Source organism: Dipodomys ordii, unplaced genomic scaffold, assembly GCF_000151885.1.
Source record: "Dipodomys ordii isolate 6190 unplaced genomic scaffold, Dord_2.0 Scaffold72, whole genome shotgun sequence".
NCBI classification, from domain to species: Eukaryota; Metazoa; Chordata; class Mammalia; order Rodentia; family Heteromyidae; genus Dipodomys; species Dipodomys ordii.
In genome coordinates this window covers 5468424-5490256 of record NW_012267288.1, presented here as the reverse complement: position 1 = coordinate 5490256, position 21833 = coordinate 5468424, and the positions used below count along the sequence as shown (strand labels likewise).

The 21833-nt window shown below is 35.4% G+C and overlaps 1 protein-coding gene across 2 annotated transcripts in view; it reads right to left on the bottom strand.

The window, feature by feature from the left end:
- Ispd (isoprenoid synthase domain containing) overlaps window positions 1-21833 on the bottom strand; it is a 216490-nt gene that overhangs the window by 182601 nt on the left and 12056 nt on the right. For both annotated transcript variants that reach the window (XM_013024008.1, XM_013024009.1), the window contains exon 3: window positions 10860-11009. In XM_013024008.1, coding sequence (XP_012879462.1) covers window positions 10860-11009 — 150 coding nt within the window. The remainder of the gene's footprint in view (window positions 1-10859; window positions 11010-21833) is intronic.

Below are 21833 nucleotides of genomic sequence, written 5' to 3'. Positions count from 1 at the left end.
CAACAAAATAGTGAGACAAAGGACAAAAGTGGAACCAATGCAACAGCGATACTCAGAAGATAATGTCAGAATTGATCTGTACAACTTAGGGGGATGTTGGAGGGAAAGAAGGAGAAAAATGAGGGAGGGGGTAACAAGTGTGACAAGAAATGTATTTGCTACCTTACTTATGTAACTGTAAACCCTCTGAACATCACCTTAACAATAAAATTTAAGAAAAAAACCCACTTGCAACTAGATTGCATCCACATTGGATTTTTCAAATCTGTCTAATAGGAATACAGATGTTCATTTCTTTTTAAGATGTGGTCCCTAAAGAAGTGTGAAGAAAGTTGGAATCTTAAACTCGGGTAATTTTCTCCAGAGTTCTACAGTTAAGTCCAGTTTTTTTTTCCTCCTACTCCAGAGCACATAAGGTAAATAAAATCAGATCTTTAAATGTGTGCCATATTTTATACTACTAAAAAAATTCCTTCCTTTTAAATTCTCACAAAAACATACACTAAACTACTGCTGTATTTGTGTTCTACAACGTAATAGGGCCACATTCCTGGCAAAAGCAGTCATACATACATAGGACCATGCTCCTGGCAAAAGCAGTCATACATACAATCTAGAAGGAAAAGGACAAATTTGCCATTATCTTCAAATGTGATCATCTATGTAAAATACTTAGAATTTAAGTACTAACTTAAAACTAAGTTTTCAACAAACTAACCAGCAATAAGTTTGATGTTCCAAAGGCAAACAAGCAAGTAACAGAAAATATTAGTTAACTGGACAGACATAGCTACCTCAGTGTAATCCCACCTAGTCAGAAGGTAGAGGTAAAAGGATCTATATCCAAAACCAGCCTACCAAAAGCATGAGGCCCTGCATGGAAAACAAGCTAAGAGCAAAATGACTAAGAATATAGCTTATGTGGAAGAGTACTTGCCTAGCAAACATAAGGCCCTGAGTTCAAGTACTAGCAAAAAATAAAAATAAATAATATTATGTATCAACTAAATCAACATAATCTTGAAAATTATACAATAAATAAAGTTACAGGTATTCAACAAATGTAAAACATTTAAATAAACACTCTAAAGGTAAAAATCTAAATCAATTCTCATAAATAAGAATTTTTAAGCTAAAGGCATCAATTTGGCTTGGTTATATGGTTATACCTAGCTATAGCCCTAACTACATGAGAGGCATAGGTAGGAAGATTGTAATTCAAAGCTGGCCTAGGTAAAAAGCAAGAGTTCTCTATATGGAAAAAGAAAGAAAGAAAAAAGAAACAAAGAAAAGAAAAGAAAGGAAAGAAAGAAAGAAGGAAGGAAGGAAGGAAAGAAAGAGAAAGAAAGAAAGAAAGAAAGAAAGAAAAAGAAAGAAAGAAAGAAAGAAAGAAAAGAAAGCAGGATAAAGTTGGAGGTATGAATCAAAGGACAGAGTATTTTTTAAGAGTAAGATCCTAACTTCAACCCCCTCCACAAAATAAACACATTAATTTAATTCACAAGTTTGTAATTTCAAGAAACGCTAGTAAACAATCCAGAGGGAATAGAAACAATGATATCTGGCTTATCGTAAAATAAAAAAAGCAACCCATGGATGTTCTGCCTCAGATTATCTTGTTCTCCCCTGTCTCCCAGCCTTATGCAACAAAGCAAGTGACAGCAGCTGGACTTGCATGGTCTTGTAACTGAGGACGTGAGTCATTGTCTCAGGGCTTTCCCTGTAGCTACCTGTGGGCATCTGTAAAACACCATGGTCCCTGCCATAGGATTTAACTCCCATTGCTACTAAAAAAGCTAGGTAATCGAAACAAGATTTCATTCTCTGTGAGAGAAATGTTCATTATTTCTATCTCTTATAATAAATAGTCCATTGTAAGAAAAAATGCATTTTTGGATAAAGCTATCTCTATATGTCCCATGATATTAAGTGACAGCAATGTGCGTTTGTGAATGGATTAGTGACCAGACTGGTAGTAACTCATGCATCAACATTTAAGCTTGGCCTAGGGCTTCATGTTCTAGAGAGGCTTGCTAAAAGAAACAATTTTGAAAGTTCTTAAGAGAATAAACGAATGAAATAGTTTCACAAGAAACAAATGAGTAATGGGTGAACTTTGAATTCACTCTAAGTATATATTATAAATTGTATAATAGAGTTGCAAATCACTAAGAATGCATGGTTTAGTAAATGCTGCTGAAAAAAACCTAGTGGAAGCCCTATATAGCAGAATATTTTAAAATAACCTTCAAATGGGTTAACAATCTAAGCATGAATTGTAAACTCTAAACATTAGAATAAAATATAACTACCACATATCAAAAAAATAATTTTTTTAATTTTTTATTGTGAAAAAACTGCACAGAGGGGTTACAATTACATGGGCAAGATAATGAGTACATTTCTTATCAAGCATTGTAGCTTCCTCCTTTGTTTCCCCTTCCCATCCCTTCCAAGCCTCCCTCCCCACCCAATCCTCCCTCCACCACCCCCCCCCCACCAAAGTTGTAAAGTTCGTTTTGGACATGATGACTTGTACTTCTCATTGTTGCAATGGGTCTACCCGTATCCTTATTTAAACGACTTGTTTTTCCCCTTCCCCTCCACAAATTATACCGACATCAAATACAGTGAACGCAGGAGTTATACTGTTGGGGAGGGACAAACAAAGCAACAAAGAAATAATCATATAAATGCATTAGAAACAAATGCATGAAAGAAAAAAACATTTAAATATGTATCTTAGGGTTCATTTTCCTAACATCACCTTATCTGACCTTTTCTGCTTGACTCATACATATACTAACTTTTGCAAATGAGGGAAACCATGGGACCTATGTTTCTTTGGGCTTGGCTTACTTAATATAATTCAAAAAAATAAATTTTTAAGACCTAAAACTGAACAGTATTTGACTGAATCAAATGAAACCTCAAAAAAAACAATGCTAATATAATAAAGAAGATATGTGTCATGTATAAAATCAAGAAAGGATTAATACCTATAATATACAAGAAATAAAATCAACAATAAAGATACTAAAAATTAGGACAAGATTACTCATCCTCAGTATTTATAAGATTTCAGTAAGTGTAGTGTTTAGAGTCCATTCAGGTTGCTGTATCAAAATGACAGAATAAGCAATTGATGAAAATATAATTCTGGAAGCTGGGAAGTCTCAGGTCAGGTCACTACAGATTCTGTGTCTAACAAGGGCCCATTTTTCATGGACAGTATATCCTCACAACTGATGTTTTTGTGGCCTGACATGGCAAACATACTCCCTGGTGAGCTTTAATAAGAACAATAGTTGCACTCCTAAGGATGGAGGCTTAATGGCCTAGTCACCTTCCCAAAGTCTGCACCTCTTAACTCCATCACCTGAGCAGTAGATATCAATATATGAAACTGGGGGAGGACAAAAATGTTTATACTATTGCAATAAAAGCAACACCGAATAACAAAACACACAGAGAAAGCTTTCATCTCCACTTGCAATGAAATGAATTAAAACATAAGCCACATAACAGTGTTCAAAAGAAATGTACCTTACTCATCTAACTGTAAACTCTGTACAGCATATTTACAATAAAATAAAATTTTCAAAAATAAAGCCATGTGCCATGCATATAAAAAAAATAAAAAATAGGGGGCTTCCCGGGGCTCAGTGCTTGCCTTGCATGCATGAGGCCCTGGGTTCAATTTCTCAGCACCACATAAGCAGGAAAAGCTGGAAGTGATGTTGTGGCTCAAGTGGTAGAGTGCTCGCCTTGAGCTGAAGAGCTGAGGGACAGCACCCAGGCCCAGAGTTCAGGCCCCACAACTGGCAAAAAAAGAAATAAATGCATAAAATAAAAAATAGACCATAGTATAGAACCCTTACTGACAAAACTAGAAAGTTTAATGTTAAAAGCTAAAGATATAGCTGAATATAGAACCACTGAGAAACTTGTTTAACTAAATTTTAACTGATAGCAACTTACAGAATTTTAATCATAAAGTCAATACCCACAGGAAAAATGACCAAGAGGATATAGATTTAGGCTGATAAGAAAGAAAATTTCTCTTTATTCTGAGTAAAACTTATATTTAAAGATGACCCAAACCAAGGCCACTGATTCTTTTTTTCTACAAGTTGTTAGAATTCTTCCAAAGACTGCGAAAATAATATTTTACATGTAAAACAATTGATAGAAGAAAAAATAATAATAAAGGTAAGAGGAGGAAAAAAGAAAATCATGAGAAATATGACATGTGAAGGAAAATATGACTTTGTAAAGTGTTTTAATTCTTCATATATACCACTGAGATTCTAAATTTGGTGTATTCTATGAAGTTTCAAATATATAAATCATGTTTTTATTAACAACTTAAATGTGCCGATTGCAATGGTTTGCAACTGGCATTTATGTGGGGAAAATGGTTTGCAGATATTTCTATATAAAAAGTCAGCTCTTTCTGATCCAGAACACTTCATCCTTGAATCCCCAGTTACTTCTCTTTCATTTTCCTCATATTTCCTTTAATTTTCCCTTTCCCCTGAAAATCATTTCATCCATTTTCCTTTCTTATTTCCCATGTTAAAAAAACATTTCATACTCTCCCCAATTCTTCTTTTTTTAACTTTTCAATGAGCCACAAGCTACTTTTATTTTACTGTAACTGGTTAACATATTTACTTCATAACAGATGTTAATTAAAAGCAAGGGAGGCAGTACTTGATGCTTAAAGACCTGACAGGTTAGAAGATGAGGTCATGTTTTGCTTTCCTTTTTTATAATTATTATTGTAGAGGTGATATAGAGGGGTTACAGTTACATGAGTCAGGTAATGAGTACAACTCATTTTGAAAAATGTCTCCCCTTCCCTCCCTCTCTCCGTTTTTCCCTATTGTCCCACCAACAAGATACACAGTTCTTTTCCCACATAGTGTATAGTAAGAACCACTGTTGTATTTATTCACCCTTTGTTCTATCTTTTCTGTGCCCTCCTTTGCCCTTCCAAATACAAATCAACTAACAAACAAGACAAAAAGAAAAGAAAACAAAAACAGCAACAACAGCAACTAAAAACATCTCATTTCCTTTTCTTGGAGTTCATTTCAAAATTATTATTTTTAAATGATCATATGCTCATAGTTATTAAGCTGCTGTCATCTGTTCCTACAATATCTTCCTCTGTCCTCAAGGTGTGAATGTCTAGAGACCTATATAATTTATCATGTCCCAGTGTGTATGTTGAGTGTATGTGTGTGTTTGTGTGTGTGTGTGTATAATTCAGTGTGTTTACTTGTAGATTTATAGGCTTATTCTAGCTACCACAAATAAGGGAAACTATGAAGCCTGTTTCTTTGACTCTGGCTTACTTTGCTTAATATAATATTTTCCAAGTCTTTCTATTTGCTTACAAATGGTACAATATCATTCTTTCTGATGGATGAGTAGAATACCATTGTGTACATATACTACATTTTCTCGGTCCATTCATCCACTGGGTTGATTCCATATCTTGGCTATGGTAAACAATGCTGCATGGATATGGTTGTGCTGGTAGCCTTAGTATGGCCTTGTTTGTATACTATTGGATAAATGCCTGGAATGGGATTGCTGGGTCATAGGATAGTTCTATGTTTACTCTTTTGAGGAACCTCCATATTGCTTTCCACAGTGATTGAATAAGTTAACATTCCCACCAACAGTATAATCAAGTTCCCTTTTGGCCACATTCCTGCCAGCATTTATTGTTGTTAGTTTTCTTAATAATAGCCATTCTAACTGGGGTGATTTGGAATCTTAACGTTGTTTTGATTTGCATTTTTTTTCTGTTGATCGTGGGGCTTGAACTCTGGGCCTGGGCGCTGTCCCAGCTCAAGGCTAGAGCTCTATCACTTGAGCCACAGTGCCACTTCCAGCTTTTTCTGTTTATGTGGTGCTGAGGAATCAAACCCAGGGTCTCATGTGTGTTAGGCACACACTCTACCACTGATCCACCTTCCCAGCCCCCTTATTTGCATATCTTTTATGGCCAGAAATGTTAAACATTTCTTCATGTGTCTATTGGCCATTCTTACGTCTTCTGAGAAGTTTCTCTTTGAGTCTTCAGCCCATTTATTGATTGGGTTGAGTTTTTGAGGGTTTATTTTTTGGGGATTTAATATTTTGATCTCTAAGTATATTTTAGATATAAAGCCCTTTTCTGATGCATTGCTAGAAAAGATCTAGAAAAGGTCTTCTATCATTCTGCAGCCTTTCTATATATCTTCTTAGCTGTGTCCTTTGATGTACAGAAACTCTTCAGTTTGATTCATTCCATTTATTCAGTCTTTCTTTGATTTGTTGTGATTCTGGATCTTAGGAAGTTCTGACCTATGCCTAGGAAGCCTAGTGTTTTCCCTACCCCTTCCTGCAATATTTTCACAATATCTGTCCTTATATTGAGATCTTTGATCCATTTAGAATTGATTCTGGTGAAGGGTGATATATGAGTATCTAGTTTCAGTTTTCTGCAGAGAGACAATTTTACCAGCACCTTTTGTAAAAGAGGCTGTCTTTTAACCTTTTATTTTTTTGCTCCCTTATCAAATATTAGGTGGCTATATGTTTCTGGGATTATTTTTAGGTCTTCTATTCTGTTCAATTGGTCCATCAACAGAAGCAAGGACAGAACCACATTATCATCTCAATAGATGTAGAAAAAGCATTTGACAAGATTCAACACCCCTTAATGGTAAAAGCTCTTGAGAAGCTAGGAATCCATGGAACATTCCTAAATATAATAAATGCTACATATGACAAACCTAAAGCCAGCATTATACTTAATGGTGAAAAGTTAAAAACAATTCTCTCTAAAATCTCTCCCCATTCCTCTTCAACATAATATAGAATTCCTAGCAAGAGCAATAAGGCAAGAGAAAACATAAAGAGGATCCAAATAGGGAAAGAGGTAAAGCTACCCCTCTTTGTGGGCAACATGATCCTATATTTAAAGAATCCTATAGATTCTTCCCGCAAGCTACTTGAGTTGATCCAAAACTTCAACAAAGTAGCAGGGTATAAATTCAACCACTCATCCCCCCCAAAAATCAGTGGGTTTCTGGGATGCCAACAATGAGAAGAGCAAGTCTGAAATCAGGAAAGCAACCACATTTGTAATAACCTCAAAAAAAAAAACCTAGGAATTAACTTAACCTAAGATGTGAAGGACTTTTATTGTGAAAATTTTAAAATTCTGAAAAAAGAAATTGAAACAGATTTAAGGAAATGGAAAAACTTCCCATGCTCCTGGATAGGAAGAATTAACATTGTAAAAATGACAATACGGAAATTGTAAAAAAAAAAAAAAAAAGGGGGGTTATATTGTAAAAAAAAAAGGGGGGGGGGTAAATTGTAAAAAACAAAAAAAAAGGAGTAAATTGTAAAAAAAAAAAAAAAAGGAAAAAAAAAAAAAATGGCAATACGGCCCAGAGCAATAAACAAATACGATGCAATACCCATCAAAATCTCAACAGCTTTCTTCAAAGGAAAAGAGAAATCAATCCAAAATTTCATCTGGAATAATGAAAGACCCAGAAACCATCCTTAGCAGTAAAAACAGTGTTAGAAGACTATCAATAGCAAGCTTTATTACAAAGCTATAGTTTAAAAAGAAAGAAAGAAAGAAAGAAGGAAGGAAAATCAGTTTGGTACCAGGAAAAGAATAGGCCTGAGGACCAATAGTAATCACTAGAATCCTTCTAAAAGGAAGGCAAGAGTATCACCGTGAGAATTACTACTGGGACAATGATAGCAAAAGTTTCAATTGGTGCAAATCTAGAGCCATGAAGCAAGGAATGCCAGAAATTTTCAGAAAAAAAAAAAAGAAACAACATAGAATCAGGTACTCCTGAGGCTTCCAGAAGTAATGCGGTGCTATAGATCCTTAATTTCCAGATCCTAACCTCCGGAACTGAAATAAAATAAATTTGTGTCCTTTTAATTCATGAAATTTAATTCATTAAATTCCTAGGAGCTTATTAAAAGGAGCAAGAATAATGCACTTACCTAATTTCTAAACTCTGGCTTTAGCCTTTGGGTCTCTTTTATTTTCTCTGTATTTATTATTTAATAATTTCAGTCAATCCAAAAACTTGAAATGTCTGTATGATGACAACTCCTAAATATACATCTTTGGCTAAACCTCTCAACCAAATTCTAAATTCACATATCTAAGTACCTCTGTCTGAAGTCTTGGCCATCCAGGGTCTGAATTCAGGACCTCTCCAACCAATTAGTCCTATCTACTTGACCCAAAAATCAAACAGAATAGTAATGGTCAAAGGCAGGCAAAGAATTTAATGAATGTTACCATATCAGGAAGACAAGAAGCATCCTAGCCCTGTCTTTGCATGATCTCCAAAGGGGATCATGATCCTCTTTAAGATAAAGAAAAGTACAAGAAGTATGCATGGTCAAGCAGTCTTGTCAAACAAAACATAACCTGTATACAGTTAGTAAAAATTATCTCAAGTTGGAAGTCGGTGCCTCATGACTGTAATCCTACCTACTCAGAGGCTGAGATCTGAGTATAGCAGTTCAAAGCCAGCCCAAGCAGGCAAGTCTGTGAGACTCTTATCTCCAATAAACTACTCAGAAAACCGGAAGTGGCGCTGTGGTTCAAGTGTTACAGTGCTTACCTTGAACTAAAAAGCTGATGGACAGCGCCCAGGCCCAGAGTTCAAGACCCACAACTGACCAAAAAAATTATCTCAGTTCTGGTCCAACAGTCAGTATCAAAATGTTACCACTGGTGGGAGAATGCAATGCTATGGATATGGCTGCTGCTCAGACGGTATTCACAACTTGCTTCAAAGGACATTAATCTATCAGATCTGTGATCATAGAGTGGTGGGGGACAATTCTTCTGTTTCCTTGCTCCTGTTTCATCATGAGGTAATCTGCCTAAAAGGCTCTGCTGCTGTTCTTTAAGATTTGGGGGCCATCACTAGAAACATGTAGGAAGTGTTCCACGAATCTGGAACCAAATGTTGAAAAAATTGGCAGTGAAGAATCTCTTTTTTAAAAAATACTTTAAGTACTCTTATCTTACTACCTTTAACCTTAAAGGGGGACAATTACGTTTTACATGAAAACTACTTTTAAAACGACTACCATGCTTACATGTAAAGTTGAGTGGGAATCTGATGCAAAGTTTAAGGTGATACTCAGGAGACAGATACAAAGTGAAAGAAGGTATTTCAAGCTTTATAGCTTAGTTGCACACTAGGTATCTACATGTCCAAGTGAAGATTCAGTGCTTTTAACTCAGTGTTTTTAGAGGCCTCTAGCCTCTAAGTGCCAGCTATACTTCTCCTTAAGACTCAAAATTATATGTCTAGAAGTCTCATACTACTTTCTTTTCCATCTCCAAAATGGCAACTGTATTCTGATTTTTCAGAACAAATCTTTGAGACGATCTTTGATACCTCATATACAATCAACTGGGCAAATCCTCCCAGTTTTATCTTTAAATATGTTCCACATACAAAAATTTCAATTATATTCTCCACTATCCAAGTTGTACCAATTATTAATATAATGTAGGTATTAATCAGACTTTCCATTGCTGTGACACAATATTTTACACAGACAATGTGGAGGAAGGAGATATTTGGCTGAGAGTTTCAAAGGTTTCGTCCACTGTGGCAGACCACATAGTCTTACACCGTGGTAACCAAGAAGGAGAGAAAGAGGTACAGGGAAAAACCAGGACAAGATTTAGCCACAAGGACAAACACAGATGTCTATATATGCAGCTCAGCAAAATTTATTCATAAAACATAGGAACTCAAAACTTAACATAATCTGTAAACTGTTAATAACAAAACTCTAAAAGTATTCCAGATTATTTTAAGAAAATGCAAACCACTTTCTTCTTATTCAATGAATTCCTGTTTAAGCAATCTCATTTTAAAACAGTAAGTAGTAGAATTGAGATTATTATCATAACACATGTGAACTACTACCTAATTATATCTACTATATTCTTATAGTATAAATGCTAATATTACCATCATCTTGCAATACAAAAGTTCCATTTATAACAAACTACTAGAAGTCTAATATCAGACAATCCCTGTAGTCATTGTTTTAACTTATTTCATTAAGAAGTTTCTAACAAGCCCAATACGTGGCAGTCAGTAATTGCCTATTCAAATATGTAAACCAATGGTAGTAAAAAAAAATCATTTCAAAAGTGTTTCCAAACAAAACAATACAAAAAGACATTCCAGTAGCAACATTTTTTTTCACAATTCTTAGTTTCTTACTGTAAACTAAAATGTCAATTAAGATGTCTAAGCGACACAAAAAAATTTACTATCGACAGACCCAAGAGTATTGTCCTAAAAAGGCGTGTTTGTAAAAGCTTAGGGCCTGGGCCAGTGTTTAGTGGTTATCTGATAGGGATAGTTAGCTGTGTCTAGACTGTTTACATGAACAACAATGTTTATGCTGAACGATGCTTGCCTGAAGATATTTATATGACCAATACCAGTAAACAACTTACATGCTTAGTTTCTAATAGGCTTCCTTGTTCATAAAAACTGCACATATGTGCCTTTATTTTCACTGCAAGTGGGGGAGGTGTGCTTTGTGTAACCTGTCAAGGGAGAGAGAACAAATGGATGCCTTCAGACTCTGCTTGTCTCTCTGAGGATACAGCTGCATCTCCTTACTGCTCCCTGGAATCAATCTCAGCCTAAAGTAAAAGGCAAGGCAGTATATGTTGAGTCACATGAGTTTTTCTAGAAATTCCCCCAAGTGTGCTCATGGTTTGAGGAAGCCACAATATAATAGCAGCCATTTCAGTAATCCAGGATTCTTACCTGCCGATATGCTTCGTAGATCACGTCGAATAGAAAAGCCTGTGGCATTTCACTGGCTCTGTGTCTGGCACGTTCCAGGGAGATCTCTAAGCAGCCATCGGCAGAGGGACTGATAACTGTAGATACAAGGGGTCTGATTGCTCCTGCTGCCTAAAGAACAAGTAAAAAAAAGGGAGGGGGCAAATGGAATGTTGAGTTCAGTTACAGTGCATTTTGAAGTAAAACTCTAAATTCTATATCTCACTTTAAAAAACAGATCTGAGGTCTACCCTCAACAAACCATCTCAAGAAGGAATCTGAGAAAATGTTGCTTCAATTCCCAAAGTCAAATTATCATCACATGTCAAACTTAACTTCATTTCATAATAGTGTCATCCCATGTGCTACAAGGGGGAAATTATTCTTTTCATCATAAGTTCAAAATCCTTTTCATCCTAAGTCGCTGAGGTCAAATATTATAAAGGGATGCTAAGATACAATTGAGTATTCCCTCCAGAGGGGAGGGAAAAAAGAGAAAGACTATTGTGAAATAATTAAAGTGTTGCAGATGAATGTTTACATATTAGGGAGCCTTCAGAACATTTAATTTACACATTAGAATACTAAAGAAACAGACCAACTCCCCAAGTTCCCTAAATTGAGACTAAACAAGCCAAATAACAATGAATTTATGTCTTATTCTAATTCCTTTGAAAAGCAGTTCCTTTCAAACTTGACCTCCATGAAATGTTTCCTTAGGCAACATTCCCACTGATCTTCCTTACTTCGATGGAAGTTCTGTCTCATTAGAAGTTGCATATAAACTTTACTATAGGAAGACATCTAAACCTTAACACTTTAAAGATTGTGTCTGACAACTTTTCCCTTTATTTTTGATAGGGGTTTATTATAATAAAACCTTGACTATAATGACCAGAGAGCCACCTTTCAAGAATATTTTGAGGTGAGCAGTTAACCAGGCCTTCTTATACTGACTCAAAAATATCATTGACTTCCCAGGATTACCGCATGAACACCACAGCACGTGAAGGCAAAGCACAAATGGAACAAGTGTGCTTTTGAAGAGACCAACATCTAAACAAGATAGACAGTCCACATGGTTATTTACAAAAGCCAAGAGAAATTGGCTGGAAATCAAAGCTGTGATGTGAGCCAAGCAGACAGTTTACAAATTGTATCACCATTTCCAGGCCATCAAGTAGAAATTTGGAACCTAGGCATGAATGCAAAAACAGGACAGCTGGGAGTGAGATATGACATAGTGTCCAAGTAGGTGAAAAGTAGAGAGATGCAAGCATAACTAGTCAAACTTAGCCCCTATTATGGGGGTTAGAGGTAAGAATGGAAGTGAACACATGTGCAACAAGGATCATGTACTGCTGTGTAAGGGAAACTACTTACAGATAATTATTCTATGTCAGGCTTCAAAGTGGAAAAAAGTGAAACAACACATAAAACATCTAATATGTCCATGTAAAGAAGCTTTGTGGACTTTTTCTCCACTCAAACAACTACTGAATAGAATTTTAAAAACCATCCTAAATCATAAGAATTTTCCCAGAGAATTCAGTAAGTGAAAAAAACATATATTCCTAAACTTTGGTTTAAAAGAAACATGGCACTTGAGCCATGACTTCTTTCTTCTTTAACCCATCCCAACTCCAGTTTTGTGTGACAGAATCTAATAGGGTAGATAGAACTAAAACAAAACAATAAACATACAGCCAAGAGTTTCCCCAATCTCACATATGCTTTAGGATTTCTATGCCCAGAATGGAGAAGCAAGAAGATGCCAGACTCAGCCAAGCACTGGTGCCTCACAACTGTAATCCTAGCTACTCAGGAATCAGATCTGAGGATTGTTTGAAGCCAAGCCAGGGTAGGAAAGTCCTTGGTACTCTTATCTTCAATTAACTACCAAAAAAAAAGCCTGAAGTGGAGCTGTGGCTCAAGTGGTAGAATGCTAGCTTTGAGCAAAAAAGCTTAGGGACATCACCACTGATTTCAAGGAGGGCACACCAAAAAAAAAAAAAAAAAAGACTCTCCTATTGCTATCAGGCATCTCTGTCATCATGAAGTAAAGATGTCATGCCAAAAGAAATAAAACACCATACTCCTAGTTCAAGAGCAGAAGAGATTGCCCATAGGGTAGAGGAAGAAACTAAAAATCTATAAAGTCCACCAAGAAAACTCAGTTTATTTGTATCAGCGTACAGGGAAATCTCAATTTAAAAATTGAGACTAGAGGAGACTAGAATCTACATGAGAGCCAAATACTAAACTTTAGGCCAGTTAGTTTACCAAGGAACAAAGGACGACAAGAGCCATCCTAGAATCAGAACAAATATCAAATATTGGCCTTAAAACTACCCCTACAAAGAGGATAGTTTGATTGTATTAGATTATAAAACAGGGATGCTTCGGGCATTATGAAAATAAAGTTGAGCAATGAGCAGGCAATAGATAGCATTTAGTGGCTAGAGTCAGACAGTGCATGACTGATCAGGGATCAAGACAGCCAAGAAAACCCTGCTAACACCACTGTCTTTCCAATGCCTCTAATCATATCCAAGTCTAGCATCTATGGTGATCATGATTACATGTGTTTACTTTTTATCTTACCTCTATCCTCTACTGAAAGGGGTTAGTAGTGACATCAGAAGCTTTTCTGTGTCTTTTACACAGACTATTCACAGAAGAGACTTACTAAAATGGGTCATCCAAGTCACAAATAAGTAAGAAAAAAAAAACCCTTAGAAAGATAAGATGTAAGAGTCAGTGCCTGGAACTGCAACAAAATTCTAAAGTACTTTTTTTTTTCATTCTTGGGATTTGAACTTAGGTCCTCAAATTTTGTTTAGCTTGCTTGCTTTTTTGGCACTCAACTTCTGGAGCCATGCTTCCAATCTAACTTTTTGCTAGTTAGTTTTGAGATGGCGTTTCATAGACTCTTCAGCCCTACCTGGCTTTGAAATATGATCCGCTAGACAAAATACCTCCTTTTATATGTCAACAAAAACGAAGAAGAAATATAACTGAAATCATGAATTTTTGGAAGAAATGTTCACCTAGCAACCAAAGAAAGGATCAAAATTTGTGAAAACAGGAATGAAAAGTGATTTTATTGTAGAAATTGTAGAAGTAAAAAAAAATTAATAACAAGTTTAACAATCCAGAGAGTGAATAAGATAAATTGTTATATACAAATGACAACACTTGACTCAAAAAGGAAAAAGCAAAATTAGCAACTTAAATTTCCCAGGATGAGACGTCAAGACCTTCAATAGCTTCAGTGGTTAATTATGTCAAAATTTTGAAGAGAAATACTAACTCTTCACCAGGTTTTTCCAAAAGGGAATAAAAAGGAAGCAAGAAAAAGAGAATGTCCCCAAACTCCCTTTTGTATTACCAGGATTATCCTAGACCAAAACCAAACATAGATATCATAAGTCAAGACAACCACAGACAGACATCCTTTCCATATACATAGGGTCAAATACTTAAAATACAATCATCATTCTATATCCTCACCAGATTGGTTCTAGTACTGCCTGTGCATACCAAAATCCTTTGGTGTTCAAGTCCCTAATGTAAAGTTGCTCATGGCTACACACATACTCTAGTATACATTAAATCATCTATAGACTACTTATACCTAGCACAATGTAATATGCTACATTCGTGGCTATGATACCAAATTGTTTAGAGAATGACAAAAGAAAGACTCTACATGTTCAGCATGGATGTGGTTCATACAAAACATTTTCTATCCATAGTTGGATGAATCTATAATGTGGAACCTTAGGATATGGAGGGCTGATTATATTTGCAAATGAAATTCAACAACAAATTCAGCATTATATACCATGACCCAAAAGGATTTAATCCAAGAATGCCAGATTGATTCAACATACCAAAAATCAATTTAATATACCATATTAATAAAATAAAGGCCAAAACATGTGAACTTCTTAATAGCTGCATAAAATACTTCACAAAATCCCATAACCCTTCTTGAAAAAGAATGTAAATTAGAAACAGAAGAAAATTCAATCTGATAAAGAGCATCTATGGAAAATCCCATAGCTAAAAATCATACTTAATATTGAAATAATAAATATTGTTTCAGTGACAAAAAAAAAAGGCAAGGAAGATTCATTGTCACTGCTTTCATTAAACACTATAACAGCACTTGTAGCCAGAATCACTAGTTAAGAAAATGTAATGGAAGTGATCCAAAAGAAGCAAAATTTTCTTTGCTAGGGCTGGGAAGGTGGCTCAGTGGTAGAGCGCTTGCCTTGCATGCATGAGGCCCTGGGTTCGATTCCTCAGCACCACATAAGCAAAAAAGAAAAAAGCCGGAAGTGGTGCTGTGGCTCAAGTTGTAGAGTGGTAGCCTTGAGCTGAAGAGCTGAGGGACAGTGCCCAGGCCCAGAGTCAGGCCCCACAACCAGACCCAAAAAAACAAAAATTTTTCTTTGCTCATGGTACCATCTTGTACATAGAGATCACTTACAAATTCATTGAAGAACTCTTAAAAATGAATCAACAAATCCAGAAATGATGCAGAGAAAAAGCTCGATTCAAAAATCAACAATTTCCATGTACTACAAATGATCCAAAAAAATAAAACTCCATTTATGATCAAATTCCATTTATGATAGCATCAATTCAAATAAAATAGAACTAAATTCAAGACCAAAAATGTCTAAAACTTATTCTCTGGAAGTCAAAAAACATGTTACACCTCCCCTATAAGAGCTAACACCTTCATTTATGTACTGACCTGTTTCCTTCAAGTTCTTCGCCACAGCAATAGCCTTTGTATCCTGCCTCAGTTTCTATTCCTCCATTGAATTACTGCCATTACCATGCAAGCTTGCTGTTCCCTGAACCACCATGAAACCAGTCTCCTTTTGAACACAATCTGTCTAGAGCTAGTATCAAGCCTCTCCATAAAGTTTTAGTTTAGATATGAAATGCCACCCCCCCCCACAACTCATATGCCAAAGCTTTGGTCCTCAATGCAATAGTATTCAGAGGTAGACCTTGAGAGGCGACTGGATCATGAAGCATAGAAATTCTAACTTTATCATTGAACTAATTCATTAGATTTATAGCTGGATAGATGACTAGAAGATGCGAATTGTTAAAGTCACGGGCACATAAAATTGCCTTAAATGGTCATTTTAACCTCTGTTCCAATTGTAAATATTTCCTAATAAATTCTCATCACATAAAATATCTAGTTTCATATTTCTTTAAAAGAATTATATAAAGACATCCTTTTGTGGAACAATGAAAGAAATAATGTAGAGCAACGTTCTCTCTCCACCTAGATAATTTTTCTAGTGAAGAATCTCTTCCTAACTATAAACCTTTTTTGAATAAACATTTCTGGTCTAAGGACTCAAAAACCAAGATACAATTTTGGTGAAGATACAATTTTGCATAGGTCTAACAAGCAAGAAAACAATACAAGATACATTAATGAAAAATATTAAAAGCAGTAATCCCAGAGTTCCACATAAAAAGTGGCAGCCTCCAGCATTCTGAATTAAGTTGTTCTCAAATGCTGGGTAGGTGAAACAGTCATTGAACAGACTACATCTCAAAGAATGTTAACAATTCTCTATTGTTTTAGAATATATAATCCCTACAAAATTATGAATTCCCATGAATGAAAACAAATACAAATGTAAAATTAAGAAGTGGAAGTAAGAAAAATCTAGCACTTACAGAAAATGATACAAAAGCTACCATAAGGAAGGCGGGAGAGGAAAACAGACTGACAAGGGAGTCCTGAAAAAAAAAGTAGATGGAGACATAGAACCTCAATATATAACTGAGGTCACAGAAGAGATAATTCCATAAACAGTACTGGGATAGTGAGCTACCTTGTAGAGAAAGGAAAAATCAAAACCTGCTTTCTGTTCCAAAGAGACTTAGTCTTTTAATTTTATTTTCTTATCTAATATTTTAGAGGAAAATGAATACCTTCATTATCTACAGATAACAAAAGGAATCTCAAACAAAAGGCTATTATAAAGGAAGACATTAATAATTTTATCAAAATTAAAAATGTATTTCACCACAAAAGACTTTATATAACACAGCATACCACTAGCTAACTACCACAGTTTAAACTATATAATTCTGCCAGGCTCCAGTGGCTCACACCTGTAATCCTAGCTACTCAGGAAGCTGAGATCTGAGGATTGCAGTTCAAAGCCAGCCTGGTCAGGAAACTCCATTAGGCTCTTATCTCCAATAAAGCACTCACAAAACTGAAAGTGGTGCTGTGACTCAAGTGGTAGAGCACTAGACTTGAGCTAAAGAGCTAAGGGACAGAGCCCAGGCCCAGAGTTCAAGCCCCCATGACCAACAATAAATAAATAACTAAATATAATATAATATATAATTCCTATATTAGTATTCTTAAAGACAAAAGACTTAAAAGGACATTTTAATGAGGCCATAAAGGTCTATGGTTATATGACAAATTTAATTAAGTTAAACTGAAGTAAGTATTTACTATTAACTACACTGGGAAAAATTAAACAATACGACCAAGTTATGGTGGGGACACAACAGCTCAAATTCCTGTTCTGCATTACCAATGAGATTACAATGTGATACCAATTTTGGAAGAATTCTAATATTATCTGGTAAAGCTGATAACCTGCATATATCATTGCTTCAGAGCAATCCTTGCACATGGGCCGCAGAACACATGTATAACAATGCTCACTACTAGCACCATCTGCATTAGCAAACACTGGGAAAACAAATGTCATTTATAAAATGAATGAATTGTGAGATTACAGATGTGATTGTGAATAAAGCACTGAAGCACAGATTTACTTGATATAATTTTCCTAAATACAATGTGCAACAAAAGACCAAAATATATGCAAAACATAAATCATACAAAGTGTCTGCATGTATTCTTTAGGGACACAGCTAAAGAGAAAGATCTGAAAACAGTCATGTTCAGGTAATGTTGATCCATTTGAAGAAGACTATGTAAGATTTGGGAGGAGAAAAATCTCAACATTAGTATTAATGTTCTGTGACTTGGCTCAAACAGTAGACACAAGTATACAAAGTTTTCCACATGTTTCTGTATGTAAAAAAAGCCAGTTTTCTAATCAGGCACTGGTTACTGCCACACATAATTCTAGAGGCAGAGATCTGTGGATTGAGGTTCAAAACCAAGCAGAAAAGTCCCATGAGACTCTTATTCTCCAATTAACCACCAAAAAAGCTGAAGTGTAACAATGGCTCAAATGGTAGAGTGTTAGCCTTGAACAAAAAAGCTCAGGGACAGCACCAAAGCCCTGACTTCAACTTCCAGAACCAGTCAACACACACACACACACACGATTTCTAAAATACATTTTCTGACTCTCCTACTGAAAATTAATTTCTCAGAATCTGAATCTATCCACATTTGAGATAACATTATGGCAGGTTTGGTAGATTGAAGCAATTAGGTTCTTATCTCTGGAAGCCTCCAAGCCAGCAGGAAAAGCTGTGCAATGCAAAGGAGCTGCAGTCACAAGCTGACAGCAGCCTTAGAGATGTGACTAATAAACTGACCATGAAGTGAGATGACAAGTAAACACATCTGCTGACCCTTCTCACTGTCACTCCCCTAGGCATCGGGTGTGAACATAGGAGGAAGATGCTAACACTAATATGGTAGGTCCCCTGTTCAGAAACAAATACACCAAGAGTTCTCAGTGTTACAATGTGTTCTGAAAACGAAAGCAGCAAAATTAAAATACAAGTGCGGACAACACCACTGACACACAAAATATTAGCTATCTAGGGACTTTATTATATAAAGCATCATTCATAACTTATCCAGGACCAGTGTCTCTCTGGTATTAGCCTAATTAAGCTTCAGATGGAAGTTTAACAGCTCAGCATTATAGTGTTTACTTGCCTCAGAAGCTCATCTATCAAGGTATTTATACATGTCAATGCAAGAAATTATCACAGATACATATCATAAAACACAATAATGAACCACACTTCTACTTTTTTAAATTTTTTAAAAGCTAAATTGAACAATACTTATCCCATGGATACAGCAGGTACAAACATGCAATCCTCCTCAAGCATTTATATTCTAGCTAATTATGACAATGTACAACAGAAATCTTCCAACCATATAATTACAATTCTAGTCAGCCAACTTGCCATCATTGAAACACTACTTAATAAGTATTTATAGAATACTTTTTTCAAAGTTAATCATTGCTAATTAAGAGATTTTGGAAGTATAAAAATGTGAAATAGCCTCCATCAGAAAGAATGACATTGCCCCATTTGTTAGGAAATGGAAAGACGTGGAAAAAATTATATTAAGTGAAGTAAGCCAAGCCCAAAGAAACATAGGTCCCTTATTTGCAATATCTAGTATATGTCTGAGACAAGCAGAAAAGGTCAGATAAGTTGATGTTAGGTGAAATGAACCCCAAAGTAATTATTCAAATGTTTTTTTTCTTTCTTGAGATTGTTTCTAATGTATTTATAAGATTATTTCTTTGTTGCTTTGTATGTCCCTCCCCCACAGTATAACCCCTGTTTTCACTATATTTGATGTTGGTATAATTTGTGGAGGGGAAGGGAAAAAAACAAATCCTTTAAATAGGGATACAGGTGGACCCATTGTAACAATGAGATGTACAAGTCCTTATGTAGAAAAATGAACTTTACAACTTTGGTGGGGGGGGGGGGAGGGAGATGGGAAGGGATGGAAAAGGGAAACAAAGGAGGAGGCAACAATGCTTGATAAGAAATGTACTCATTACATTGCCCATATAATTGATTGTAACCCTCTGAACAGTATTTTCACAATAAAAATTTTTTTAAACTGTGAAATATAAAAATGTAAAATATCCCATCTCCTTTGTAAACTAATCAGTTGAGTAGAAAATTTATCTAACACAAAAATAGAGGTGTTTTAGAAAGTTTGGTTTAGATGATTTTATCTCTATACAAAACACCACCAAAAGTGGGTAGAAAAAGAAAAGGAATAGAGGTTTTCGTTTCTTGGTAGTCCAGGAGATAGATCTGAAAGTAAGCACTTGTGGGCATTTTAACTTAGAAAAGTAAATCTAACATTTCCCATGAAATATAGTTGCCAAAACTTTCTGATTTATCACAAAACTGATTCTTAACCCCTGGATTTAACTCAATACCAAGGTTTCTCCCGTAATGTAGTGGAATAAGTCACCTGTACTTTTTTACACATGTAAAAAATTTATCAAAATCAACTGATTAGCCATAGGTAATTCTATGTAAAGTCAAATTTCCAAATGCAGAGGCAAAAATCTGCCAAGTAATTTGCCATCCGTGCCCAGAATACATGGTATTAACTTGCAAAACTAAGCTGTAAAGTATACTCTTCCTCATGCATACAAATGAACTTCAATAGGATTTCCACAGTGCTGTTAATGATTGCTACATATATTCATCTTGCAGAATCCAGAGATTACACAGATATGTTCCTGCAACATGTTTCTTGCTATATAAATATAATTGTATCTCAAGAGAAACAATGTAAATGACTCATATATTCTAACCAAAAACTAGTTAAAAGTCTTTTATGATGATATATATTTTGTTCTATATAAGAAATAAGTTCTATATAAACCTTTGGTTTTGAGTATTCTGTTAAGTAGTCCGATACTTAAAAATTTTGTTTAGCCTGTTCAACAAACAAAATAGCCACAGCCACGTGTAAACTCATGTTATACTCAGTTGCTCATTAAATCATAAGGTCAACTATTCATTGAAGAATAAAGATAAAAGGTATTCATAATTGTGACCAATTATGATTTTTCCTATTTTATTACTCTGCCACATTAGTGATTCTCAATCTGGAGAGGAAGAAGCCAGTAGGAATGCTGCTGGACCCACTACAGTACATAGGACCCTTGACCCCACACATATATAACAAAGAATCTCTTATGTAAAATGTTGTTGAAGTTGAGAAATCTGTTCCACACCAGCATAATACCAAAAAAAAAAAAAAACTAATGTCTGAAGCCTGAATTGTTTAACACAAGATCCCTGTTATCTTAAATACTGGTATCTTAACCCCAATTCAAAATAAAAACGGAGGGAAGCTTCTTCTATGACATGAGCAATAGGATGTACTCATGATTTAGTGCAGAATAAGCCATGGAAATATTATTGCCAATGGTACATACACACAATTGTGGCAAGCAAGTCAGAATAGAAGCTTCATTCTCAGAACCTTGGAGGGATACAGAGGAAAACAAAGCATAGGCATTTCAGGAAAAGAAATGAGGCCTGTTACCATCAGGAAAAGGGAAGAAATGTTCCCTGAACATTCTCTACCATCTTCTTAATTTCAGTAACTCAGATAGTCATCATTATCTCTCATCAGAACCATTGCTACACTTTCCAAACCAATTTTCATTTCTTTCAAACTCATCCCCTAATCCATCTACCAAACCAGAAAGAATCATCCTTCCCAGCCTTTCTAATATCGAAATCTTATCATTTTATTCTCTGTAGGAAGGAGATTGGAGAAATGGAATCTGTGCATTCCATTATTGCCAAAAGCACAATATTTAAGTCAAGACAAACAGACAAGATTAGAAAATTTGGCCAAAGACCACCTGATGCTAGAAGACACTAAAGGCACATTAAAGTGACTCTGTCCATCTGGAAGTTGAGCATGAAAGTTCTGATATTCAGGAAAAAGTGCTCAGCATAAGAGATTGAGGAGATACCCTCCGATTAGTGGGAGATAAAATGTGCAAGCAAATATATTATGAAAAGAGAAAGGGTAGTCTTAAAGAATTACATTTCTTTTACAAATACTATTCTGGGGTGGAAAGGACAGGGGAGCAAAACTATAGTAATGAAGAATGTATGATTGGCTTCCAAGGATCATGGGAGGTCTGGAATATAAAAGGCAGAGGAGAGAAG